The sequence below is a fragment of the Vespa crabro genome, chromosome 7 (assembly GCF_910589235.1).
Source record: "Vespa crabro chromosome 7, iyVesCrab1.2, whole genome shotgun sequence".
Lineage (NCBI taxonomy): Eukaryota > Metazoa > Arthropoda > Insecta > Hymenoptera > Vespidae > Vespa > Vespa crabro.
Genome location: NC_060961.1, coordinates 5,267,900 through 5,281,498, shown reverse-complemented (window position 1 = coordinate 5,281,498; position 13,599 = coordinate 5,267,900). Strand labels below are relative to the sequence as shown.

Sequence of the window (13,599 nt, the reverse complement as noted above, 5' to 3'; positions counted from 1 at the left end):
AATTCGTGTTTGTCTTTGTCGAAATATCGACATAGTAATCGTGAAATTATTGGTTTCCTTTACGATCACATTTCTTCGAGAATATCTCAATAGTATCTTATATATTATATTTTCTTTTCGTTGTCTATTCGTATATGTATGTGTATCTGTGTGTCCGTGTGTGACCGTATGTGTGTGTGTGTGTGTGTGTGTCTATCTGTTTATTTATGCATATATGTTTTGTGTGTAGACGAATAATGATAGAGAAGAAAGAAAAGAAGAAAAAAAGGGCAAAGAAAAAGAGAAATAAAAAAAGAAGGAAAAGAATAAAGAGAAAAAAGAAAAAATGAAAACGTTCAAACGCCTTGATCGAGAAATGTGAAAGAGAAGGGATAAAAATGTGAATGTGTTGTGACTCATTGCCAATCGATATGCATGAAAGAGCTGCTGGTTGTTTTGCGTCATTGTGGCAAACGATTAATTAAAAAAAAAAGGGAACAGGATCGTGTAAGTACATACGTATGCCTTTTCTTAATAAATCATTAAGTTAAATAAATATCGTGAGAAAAGTTTTCTTTTTTCCTTTTTGTGTTTTTTTTTGTTTTTTGTTTTTTTTTTTGTTTTTTTTTTTTTTTTTATTATCATCAAATTTGAGACAACTTTAAATGGGAGAACGTTAGACATTCATAAACTCTTTGGATCGTGACGTTAATGATTCCCTCCATTGAAAAGTTTTCATTGGAAAGTTACGAGAGACAAGGCCGTTACGTCGCGGTCGTTGTCTCTTTCAATTCAACTTTGGCAAAACTTATCTAGTTACATACTTACATATATCGACTAAGTTAGTACTCAACAGATTATACGGAGTTCGATCTATGTAATAAAGTAAGAAAACTTTGATCGCGTTCGAAACTTGATGGGTTTGACGTTTATACGCCATAAGCGTATTGTCATCGAAATTTCCTAATTACTCTTCTATAATTACGATTAAAAGACATACGGGCATCCCTCTTATGGGATGATGGGTTACGAGACAACGAAGGAAGAGAAAAGAAAATGATAAAATAAAAGAAACAAAAAGAGAGAAAAGGAAAAAAATAGGGGGAAAAAAATAGAAAAGAAAGGAAAGGAACGGAAATGGAAAGGAAAAGGAAAAAGACAAGGAAAAAGAAAAAAGAAGAAAGATTGAAAAAGGAAATGAAAATAAGAAACGATCGGAAACAAAGGGAAAAGAAAGCCCAAGCGCAATTATTGCAGTACACGCGAGTCAAACATCGCGCTACTATTGAAAAAAAAAAGAAAGAGAGAAAGAGATAGAGAGAGAGAGGGGGGAGAGAAATAAAGAGAGAGAAAGAGAGAGAGAGAGAGAAACTTAACGAGAGAATGTAAAAAAGAGAAAAATGAAATTCTCGTTGATTTATATAAAAAGAATTATTATATTCTTTTAAATTTTGTCGAGCTCTCATTTATTTTCTCACTCGTATTCGTCAATTTTTTTTCTGTCCCTTTCTTTTTTTATCCCCTCTCTCCCTAACACCCTCTTCCCCCTTCCATACATTCAGATCTATCTATAACTCTATATATATATATATATATATATTTTTTTTTTTTCTCTATCTATCTCTCCCTCTCTTTCTCTCTTTTTGATACTGGTAAAGGATAATTAAGGTACATTTTTACGTCCAAAAATTCTGGACCGTTTCTGTGCGTCTGTGTATCAGCGAGCGAGCGAGCGAATGAGCGAGCGCGCGAGCGCGCATGCGCTGCGCGCGCGTACGTGTGCGTGTATTAGTATACCTATTGCGCAAAACGGGAAAAAGAGCTTGACCCATGAATGAATGGTTGAAACGAGGGGATGAGACTCTGAAAGAAAAGAACATCAATTCATTTCCTTAGAGATCCCTTTTCGACGACTTAACGACTTTACTCGCACGGGTGATCGATCTTTATTTAAAGTTTTATCGCGGCAGCTCTTTCGTCCTCCCCCCCCCCCCCTCAACCCATGGTACCTATATCCCAAACTTATATCCCAAAACAACTCTCCCCTTCTAACTCGATTCCTCTATGTTACGAAATTTTATTTGGGAGATTGATACATTGGAAGATAATAAATACATATAAATATCGTCGATTGCTTGATAAATATTTTGTCTCATGGACGAATTAAAGAATTAATTATTGTAATATCTGACTAAAGAAAAATTATTCTCTCTTGAAACATATGTGCATATATATTATTATTATTATTATTATTATTATTAAAATTATAATATTAATTAAATTATAGTATGATATTAAAAGTGTTATGTGATTTAAAAAATGATATGCAGACAATGTTCGTTGTTGACGTTGTGAGACATATTTTTTCCCCCTTTATTTTTTGATCGATTAATTATTATCGATCGAGTCGATAAATAAAAGTTAATAAAATTAAAAAGTTGATTATATTTTCTTCTATATTTTTTTCTATATATATATATATATATTATTTATTCTATATATAATAATATAAATATATACTTAGTCCTTTCAATTTGTATATAAAAAAAAATGTTGAAACATAACGTAAATGATCATCCCTGATCTTCTTTTTTTTTAGGAACTATTTCGCATTTAATTTAAAAATTGATTAACGTATATAACGAGTAGTAATATCTGTACGAGTATTAAAAAATCTATATCTACAAATTAGTTCATATTTATCAAGATATCGACGATACGTTGTATTATGTGTATATAGCACGCTTTTGCGAGTTTCTCTCTCTCTCTCTCTCTCTCTCTCTCTCTCTCTCTCTCTCTCTCTCTCTCTCTCTCTCTCTCAGTGATTCAATTCGATCTAGTTTTAGAGAAGGAAAGAGTACTGGCATGTCGATATTCACATAAAAAGTAATAATAACGATGGTGATTTAATGCCGGACAAATTAATTCAAATGAATAACGGAGTGAAAATCATCCATCGTTTTAATCTGTTCATTTCAAAGAAGAAAGTTCACGAGAAAGAGTCTAATGACTTTTTTTGGTCGCTCTATGTTCCATAAGACACGAACTCTTTTCTATCGTAATACGAACTAACGTGGTAACAATTATCGTTTAGTCAGACAAATTCTTCTTTCTTTGATAAAGATCGAGTGTTCGATATATGGAAACTTAAGCAAAACTTTTTTGTTTTTCTTTTTTTCTTTTTTAATCATTCGTTCAATTTGAATCTTTTAATTAGTATACAAATTAATATATTAGATAACGTTCGTATCTACCAGACAAAGTAATTATAATAATAGTAATAATAATAATAACAACAATGATATCCTCGCTAACGAGAGAGAAAAAAAAATGTATGACTCGATCGAGTTTAAGCGAAAGAAGAAAAAAAAAAAAAAGGAAAGAAAAGAAAAAAAAAGAAAAAAAAGATCGCACGATATATAAATCACCACCGCGTGGCACTTTGCTAATAACTCTTTAAGTTATAATTCATCGAGAGATCATTAATAAAACACGAGGGAAAAGTAGTAAATGCGATTCGTTTACTAAAAAAATAAAAATAAAAAAAGAAAAAAGAAAGAAAAAAGAAGAAGAAAGATTAATACGGAATAAATTATTTTGTAATTTGTCACAAATTATATTTTATATTTCTTCGTTTCTTTATTTTTTTTTTTTTCTTTCCTTTTCTTTGCCTTTCGTATTCCCTTGCTCCGTCTATCTATCTATCTATCTATCTATCTATATATATATATATATATATATATATATATATATATATATATATATATATATATACTCTTTCTTCCTTTTCGAAGGGAACGCGCAGTAATTCGAATCTCTCATCGCCTTCAAACCAAAGAGGAAAATATATCGAAATGTAAGGTAGAACTAAATTTGTGAAAGAGCTTCGAGGTATACGTGAAACGATAGAACTAATCGCGTTAGAAAAGCTCTGAGAGATTCTAGAGGTATCGTCGGCTTCAAACATATATATATATATATATATATATATATATTTCTAGAGTATAGATACATACATACATACATACATACATACATACATACATACATACATACATACATACATACATACATACATATATATATATATATATATATATATATATATACATATGTATATATGTATATAAACTCTTGGACCAACGAAATGGACCGTATCAGATTATGTCGAGAACAAGGCATCACTTGCTTTATACGAGGGAACGTCAATTATCCGTTATCCCGTAACTCGAGAGAACTTTCAGTCCAATGTAGAAGCCTTTAAATAACCCACTCTCTCTCTCTCTCTCTCTCCCTCTCTCTCTCTCTTTCGATTAGTGCACCCTTAAAACGAAATACCGACCACGACAGTTTCACCGTAGAATCGTCTCGATTCTTTTCTCGAGTATAATTAACGTAACGAGTATGCGAATTTATTTTATCTTTTACTTCCAATTACGCGCTCCCTTCGACCGATATCAGTCACTCTTCATACAATAATAATAAATTGCTAATATAAGAAAGGTTTATCCACCTGAAATTCTTTTGATTCCTTCAATCAGTTAAGTTTCTTTTCTTGATTTAAATCAGATACGTTATACGCTTGAATCTCCATTTTATATACATATATGTATATATATACATATATATATATATATATATATATATATATATTTATTTATTTATTTATTTTAAAAGTATTTTTGAGAATATTGAAAATTTCTTGCAAATTAAGGGATTATTAACGGATCGTCGAATGTGTTATCTCGAGTGATATATTTTTTATTCTGTCTAGATTGAGTCGAATTAAGAAAAAAAAAAAAAAAAAAAAAGAAAAAAAAAAAGAAAAGAAAGAATAAATAAAAATAAAAAAGAAAAAGAAATTTTATTTAATAAGTAATTATAAATGCGAGATGAACGGGTTAAAATTATACATTTTTCGATCCGTCAAATTGTCCCGTAATTTCAATCGTTCTCGAACTTTTGAAAAATTCTAATTGTATATCTCCACGGGGCAAATGTATATAATTAATATCACTATAATATCTGTATGTAAAATATTTGACTTAGAAAAAAAAAAAAAGGAAATAATATCAAAAATGTTATTCTAAAAGATGATCGTTAAACAATATCTTTGTCACTCACGTACTTCTCGAAAAATATTTATATTGAATTAACGAACAAGGAGAGATTAATTGAATCTCTTTGAAAATTATAAAATTCATTTTCTCACCTGGCGCCGATCTTCCTCGACCTCTATTCATAGTACCAGTCGGAGTCTGTGCGTTACAAGATGGTTGACCACCGACCAAAGAAATATCCAATGGATTTGTCGTAACATTGATATTAGGTTTTTTTTGTCCAGTTGGATGTTTCGTTTCATTGGAATTTTTCTCACTGGGTTCTGTAATCTTCACCAGTGACGTGTGATTAGAATTAATGTTGATCGAAGCACCCTTCTCATTTTGTTTCTCTTTCGTAGCCATCAATGTTAGCATTGAGCTTATCTGACTTGGATCAGGTTGTCCGGCATCCACCGAGCCTCTCACCGGTGTACTAAAATTTTAAACAAATTTTATAGATTAAATAAATTATTACAATAATATAAAGGTCAATAAATAGGTCAATTAAGAATTTACATTATATTTAATGGTCGAATGATTTTATTATCTAAAACAAGAGCTTTCAATTTTTTAACAAATACGAAATAAATTTAAAACAGAAGTAATTTTAATTTCTACGAAAAATGTAAAATAATTTTTACGAACATATATAAATATATATATATATATTTTTTTTTTCGCTCATCTGATTATATTATGTGGATATTGTAAATATCGAGAAGAAAATTGAACAATCCCGGAAAATTACGTTTATCCAAAGTTTATTTTAAATTCTATTGAAATGTTAATTTTTATGATATATTAGCAATTTTATAAATATTCAAATGATTATAACTCGTTTTAATTTGTTTTAGAATTGGTAGATTTTTATATAATATTTATAAAATATGCATCAGACCGAACACAGATCTACGAAATGTGTATATATTAATTTTTTGTAAAAAAAGCATTCGATAAAAAAATGTGTAAAAAATTCATTTTGTTTATTTAATTGCTATTGCAAAAAAAAGATTGTTTCTTCTTATTTTTTTTTTTTTTTTTTTTTTTTTTTTTTTAATTATCGATATATCTCACATAACATACGGTTATTTTTGATATTTATTAAAACAACGTAAAGTCTTTTCTTCAAAATTATATAAAATAAAATTATAATAAAATTATATAAAATTATATTTAATATTAAATAACGTGCGAATACTTTTTCGAGTAATTATATATTAATATTCTTCATTCCTCGTTTAAATTTTGCTCAATAAATTTCATTTTGATTCGATAACGGGATCAGAAGTTCAAGCAAAATATACGTCCTCTCTTTTGCCTGCTAATCTCGTTCTATCCTGGTCTCACTATCTCTATCTATATATCGTTCTTTCTGCGAGATTCTAGGGGAGGATTTCGTCCCGACAAAACTAGTTCTCCCGCAATTAAATTGCTTCTATTATTTCGACTGAAGCAAGCTCGCGTAACGAGCCACGAAAATCCAACTAATTGAGCTCCCATTTTATTCTCTATCTATATTGTAGATACAATTATATGTATCGCATATATGTCATACATTGATTTTTTAATACACACACACAGATATATGTATATATATATATATTGGTGTAATATATTTTTCTAATAATACTATGATATATCGGTCGTGTCATTTAAAACTGGAATTGATTATTTTCGACGATAAAAACATATTTTTGTGGATGAAAAAAATATTTTTTTTTTTTTTTATTCTTTTTCTCTTCTACAAAATATGTTTATCCGAAAATGATATTTTACAAAATATATAAATCGATGGATATCTCTTTAAACGTGTTATAACGTTGCAATGTTTGAAATAATATTTTATATAATTGAAATGAATTTTTTTTCCGAGATTGGTTTTTCTTTTTCACAAAATTCCTTTCAATTATTACCAATAGAATTTCTATCTTTTAAATAGTAAAAGATTAACATTTGAAGATATGTTGATAGATAGATAATAAGATGAAATTAAATTGTTAATATAAAATAAAATGATTTAGTATACTCACTGTAGAGAATATATTCAATATATAGGGAATGTAAAATTTATATTTTATTTTTTTCATTAATACGAAATGTTCAAACATATATGCGAATACATTAGAACAAAGTTATCTCATTAAATTCAACAATCAACGCGAGCTTTCATTGTTTCGGCTTTTATGTCTTTGAGAGAAGTAAGGACAATCTCGGGACGTATTTATCGAAATGTCTCTTCGTTGAAACGAGCGAATGGCAATATATACGGCAACTAAGTTCTAACTCTTTAGTATTAGATATTCTGACCACAAACTGAACGGACATTCGTAAACAGCCATAGTTCATTAGTTCATTCACGAGTAACTCAAACATGAAATCATTCGTACGATCCATTAAGAAAGCAAACTAAATGATATTCCTTTGGTGAAACTATAGAAAAATTCGTATCTCCATCATTTATTTTTTTTTGTTTTTGTTTTTTTGTTTATATATACATAATATCTGTAGGAAAAATGAAAAAAAGAAAAAAGAAAATAGAAATAAATAAATGATAAAATAAACTGACATATCATTTACAAATGAGTATCGTAAATATAAAGTAGGAGGAAATTCTCACCTGAAAAATTCGGCTGCCCTTAGATCAGGAAGGGGTGGTGTTCTACCGCTAATAAAAGTGAACCTGCACTCTTGATGAGCTCCAATCATAGGGGTTGGTGGGGGTGCACCCGTGTCGTTTACCATATCAGAAATCGGCGACGACATGGCACCGTGCTGGGCAGTGCTGCTGGATTGTACGTTGACCGTGCCTTTCGAATTATATTCTACGTGATTGGAATCGACCTTCTCCAATGGAAGAACGATTTGTTGCGTGCCGGAAGAATTACTTTGCGTGTCCTTCGACGTTGGCGCGACAGGTGGCGGCGACATTTCCGGTGGTACGTCTATCAAGTCAAAACTGTCGTCTGGTTGTTCTCCGTCCGTCGTCGTCACCTGCAACGATCGTTAGTTTTAACTAACTATTAATAAAAATTCATTGAAAATTTCATCGCAATTTATCTCTCTTTAATCGATAATCAAAGAAACTTTCATCTCTTTTCATAAACTTATTGTATTATTCTAGGTTTTCTTTTTTTTTTTTTTTTTTTCTTAATAAGCAAACTAAAAGATCGAAAAGGATAAACATATTTATATCATCCATTTTATTATTGACAACTATTTTAATATTTTTATTGATTGATTAAGAAAGTATTTTTTAAATCATAAAATTATGTTATCGCGATATATCAATTTCTTTTTTTGTTATCACGAAATAAAATAAATATAATATTATATATATATATATATATATATATTTAATGTACATTAATATATAATTAATGTACTATATAATATGTACTATATAATAATGTACTATATAATATAAATGTAATATATAATTAACGAAAGTTTGTTTGCAAGTGATCCATTCGAATATTATTTCAGAGATACCATAAACTGTAATATTGTCCTATTGAAAAATGATCAGTGAACGACCTACATAAACATAAAAAGAGGAGGGGGAGGGGATGTATTAAATGTATTGGTTTTTTTTTTTTGAGATCATCAAACATAGCAACGAGCATTTATATTATGATAAAGATTTTCTTAATGGAAAAGTCAGGTTAAAAAATATATTTTGTTAATACTCTAACCCGTATAATGTGAATATGATTGATAATCGAACAGTTGTGGTACTTTATCACTTTTTACATTATATTTTAATTAATTATAAAAGAAATCGATCCATCATTATTATATGTCACGGGCATATCGTAATATAATAAAATAATATATTATAATATCACATTTTTCCTTCTAATATTCGATTTTATTAATCAATTAATTATATTTAGGACACGTTATAATAACAATTAATAATGAAATACAATATCTCGATATATTAACATTAATCGATCATAGTGTATATTTTATAACTAATATCGTAAAGAATTATATCTTATCAGTCAGAAAAAAATTCCAACGACCGACTGACTGACCGACCGATCATGAAATTTTCTAATACAGATTAAAATATCTCGACAATTATTATCCATATTTTAAAATGGTCATTCAATGGTGACGTTTTACGTCACTTATATATATATATATATATATATATATATATATATATATATATACAAAGATTCGAGAATATATATAACGAAGCGAAATCCTTAAGGATCGATGAGTACTTTACCGTTTTATGAGAAACGATGTAGAAATTTACTACCCAAGTTTAATTAAATCAAATCGGGAGACTTGATCGTGCTTTCTCGACGTTGCGCGTGAAAAAGGAAGTTTAATTCTCGTCGAGCAAAGCAAGCTCGCGAGTATCACGCGTACGAACGAACGAGATGGGGCGGGACGGAGTGGGACGGAGTGGGACAGAGTGGTATAGGGTGAGATGAGACGGGGTAGTATAGAGTTGGACGGGATGAGGTGGTATAGGGTGGGATAGGACGAGGTGGTATAGGGTGGGATAGGACGAGGTGGTATAGGGTGGGATAGGACGAGGTGGTATAGGATGGGATAGGACGGGACGGGGTGGTATAGGGTGAGACAGGACGAGATGGTAGAGGTAACAGTTACTTTCGGAAAATTATTAATTTCTTGCTCGTAATAATAACAGGAAATTTCCTCAACCCTCCTCCCCTTCCTAACCATCAACCAAGCAACCAACCAAACACCCATTCACCTAACCATCTTTCTACTCTTTCTTTTCCCCTCTCCCTCTCTCTCTCTCTCTCTCTCTCTCTCTCTCTCTCTCTCTCTCTCTTTTACCAGAGCGTCACAGCACTCTGATGTAACCATGGAATATTAAAACGGTTCTCGCGGCATCCGTTTAAAATGAATTTCATAGAAGGCTCCCTTTAATCTTTCAACTCTTTGATTCATGCAACTTTAAGCTGGTAAATTCGAGCACTAGCAAGAGCACCGGGAATAATCGTTATTTTGCAAACAATGAATGTCACCTTCGTTACGTTTTTAACGTTCTCTCGAGTCACTTATGTACTTTCAACGAACGTACTAACTCACCTTTCATTATGATCGTTATTCTCTTATTTCTTCTTCTTTTCTCTCTCTCTCTCTCTTCTCTATTCTTTCTCTCTATTTATCTATTTTTTATACCCACGAGAAAGAAGGGCTTTTCAATGGTACGATAAAAAAGAAAAAGGAAAAAAGAAAAAAGAAAAAGAAAAAAGAAAGAAAAAAGAAAGAAAAAAAAAGAAAAGGAATGCAGTTACATGCGATACTCGTGTCCTCTTTGAGAAACACTTTTTATTATTTATTCAATGCGTACTATGTAACGTAACTGTTAAGGAAAAAGAAGAAGAGATGAAGAAGTAAGTATGTACATACGTTTGAGAAGTTATGAGGTTTTGAATATATCGAAATTTTTTATTTAATTTTTGTAATGTTCCTGATATTTCGAATATATTTTCTCGCAATTATATTATATCGAAATTTAAACAGAGTTCTATTGACAGAATTGTAATGACTTTCATTAATGTTTTACGTTCGTAAGTATAATTATTCGAAAGTATAATTTTCTAATCGAGCGTACGAGTATCTTAATGAATTTTTATATCTGAACGATTTGAAATTTACATAGGATACTTAAAACGTTATATTATCATTGACTTTATTTGGCATTATTTCAATTAAAAAAAAATTAATTTTTATAGAGTACTTAAAAATCTTTTCGTTTATTTTTTTTTTCTTTTTTTTTTTTTAATATTTTCATCAAAATGTCGTCATTTCGTAAAACAACAATTTTCCGTCCAATCGAAACTACATCCAAGTATAGTTTAAGACTACGTAAGAATGTTTTATTTACTATAATACAAACAAACAATATTTTGTCGTAATATTTTTGATTTTAACAATTTAAAAATATCTGTAATTTAACATTTATACCTGAAAGAATAATGGATTTTAAATTTCTTTTACAATTAACAAAATTACAATTATTAAAGGAACGTTAATTGAAAGTTGTTTTTGTTTATTATTATTATTATTATTATTATTATTATTATTATTATTATTATTATTATAAAAATAGATGAACTAAAAATAATAACGAATAAAGTGTGTTTACTCTAGTATCCTATTATATATTGACGGATGCAATAAAAATACGTCATTAAATCTAGTGTTAATGATATACAAGATTATTTTTACTGAGTTATTGATTTGTTACAAAAAAAAAAGAAAAAAAAAATTGATAAAAACAGTCTATATTTGACGCTGTTAGAGTAGCTTTTCTCCTTAATCGGGCACAACATTTCTACGTTAGTTCTCCTCTTTCTCTTCTCCTATTCAACCGTATCCTACGTTTCTGAAAGACTGAAACTAAGTTAGTGGGCTAGGAATGGTCAACTTGGAGAATCATTTTCCATGTAACTTAGAAGTTAGTGTCAGCCGTTTAGAACTAGTTTCAGTAGGATATCCAATCGGATATCTTAACGTTCATAATAATAAAGTACGACGTTACATTGAATATTACATGAAACAACCCGAAGAAACTGCCTTACGATATCTCTCTACTATTACAAAACTGTCCTTAGAAATTTCAAAAGATAAGATCTTTTAACGTTCGTGTTTGATCAAAATATAGATTATCTCTACTTACGATCTCTCAAGAACAAAACACGATATATAATTTTGAAATTTTATCATGAAAAATATATTTCAGAATAATAATTTATGTGAAATTTATTAAAAATTTTGAAACAAATTTTCTTTTCTACTTCTTTTCTTTCCTTTCTTCTTTTCTTTTTAAAAACTTGATTATTACTTAAAATTTTGAAGATTCTCAAACCGAATCAAAGAGTATAGGTGGATAAATATAGACACGGAGTGAATTTCCGTGTCAATTTTCGTTGTTATTATTATTTGCTAAAAAAAATATCTTCTTCGCCTGAAAAGTCATTCTGTGAAATTTCTTATCTCAGAATAAATTATAGATCAATTGTTAAGGATTAAAAAAGAAATGATTTATTTCTCTGGGATGATTCTTACAAAGGATCCTTTGAATGACACGATCACAAAAAATTAAGAATAACCATTATCTGCAAAAATTTCAGGAAGATTGATTTGATGGAATGTAAGTAAAAAATTAAAAAAGGAATAAATAAATAAATAAATAAATAAATAAATAAATAAATGAAATTTTCAATACGCGTATAAGAGAATAGACATTTGTTTCTATAATACCACAGTAAAAGATTAGTTAAAAAAAAAAAAAAAAAAAACAAATACGTAATAAAGATATATTAAAAAAAAAAGAAAAAAAAAGAAAAAAAAAGAAAAAAAACGATATACGATAAACAATACCCTTTAATTATCCCATTATAATGTTACGATTGTAAATCAAAGAAAAATCGATAAAGTAATATTCATCCCTAATTTTCATCGATAATTGCTCTTGTATCATTTGAATCAAATAATTGCGTCAATATTTCAAACGATTTAATAATTTCTGATATATAACACTCACGTTATGAATAACAAATAATAGGAGATACGTGCTAACGGGACAATCCAATCGCGTATATACTATTGTGGCATCATATAGTTATGTAACCAATATAAATTAGTTTCTATTAGATATAACCCTGATATATATATATATATATATATATATATATATATATATATATATATATATATATATTGTGAATGATATGTCTCGAACGAAACTTTATTATTACGTTGGTTTTAAACTTTATGCATTACGTTGGTTTTCATTTCGTACATTTATTTTTTTTTTCTTTTTTTTTTGTACAACGATAATGAATTTTTAACTGAATTTTGTCTTAAAATTTATAATTAATTTTTTCTCAATATAAATGAATTTTTTCTTAAAATTTTTAAAACTTCTGACAGAAATGAAAGATATATCAAATCATAAACAAAGTTCAATTGGCTTGTTGTTAGATAATGATAAAGCAAGAATAAAGGAAGATTCGACATAATGAAGTAATAAACCATTCGATGTTAGTCCTTTGCAGTGGTCTTTACGGCAATATAGCTTGGTATAAGCAAGTATAAACTATACTTGTAACTTTATTACTATGGGGACGAGTATCTCTATTCTAATTTAAATAGACACTCGTGAGAAGGTTAGCTTAAGAGCCTGGAGATACCTCAGTGGACTAAAATAATCTCTCTTTGAACTATCGAGTTATAAACATGATAATTAAAAATTAAAAACAGAAAAATAATTTCGTCGTTAGATTTAAATACCTAAATTGTAGAAATATTCTGAATATAACGATGATAAATAATCAGTAAAAAGTTGCAAGAGAAAGAAAAAAAAAAAAAGAAAAAAAAGGAAGGAGAAATATAAAATTTCGAGATAAAAATTCGAGAATTCTGAATTTTTTTAATGAAACTATATTTTCACCTATATTTTTAAACAAATTAAAATCCTAAAATTATATATCGTGTGACCTCTTCTCCGTTAATATCTATC

The 13,599-nt window shown here is 28.7% G+C and overlaps 1 protein-coding gene across 11 annotated transcripts in view; it reads right to left on the bottom strand.

Annotated features, from left to right (window-relative positions):
* The window catches only part of LOC124425601 (AF4/FMR2 family member lilli-like), a 131,172-nt gene that overhangs the window by 48,749 nt on the left and 68,824 nt on the right, over positions 1-13,599 (bottom strand). For all 11 annotated transcript variants that reach the window (XM_046966144.1, XM_046966147.1, XM_046966141.1 and 8 more), the window contains 2 exons: positions 7,699-8,072; positions 5,192-5,514 (listed from right to left, as the gene is read on the bottom strand). In XM_046966144.1, the coding sequence (XP_046822100.1) occupies positions 5,192-5,514; positions 7,699-8,072 (697 nt within the window). The remainder of the gene's footprint in view (positions 1-5,191; positions 5,515-7,698; positions 8,073-13,599) is intronic.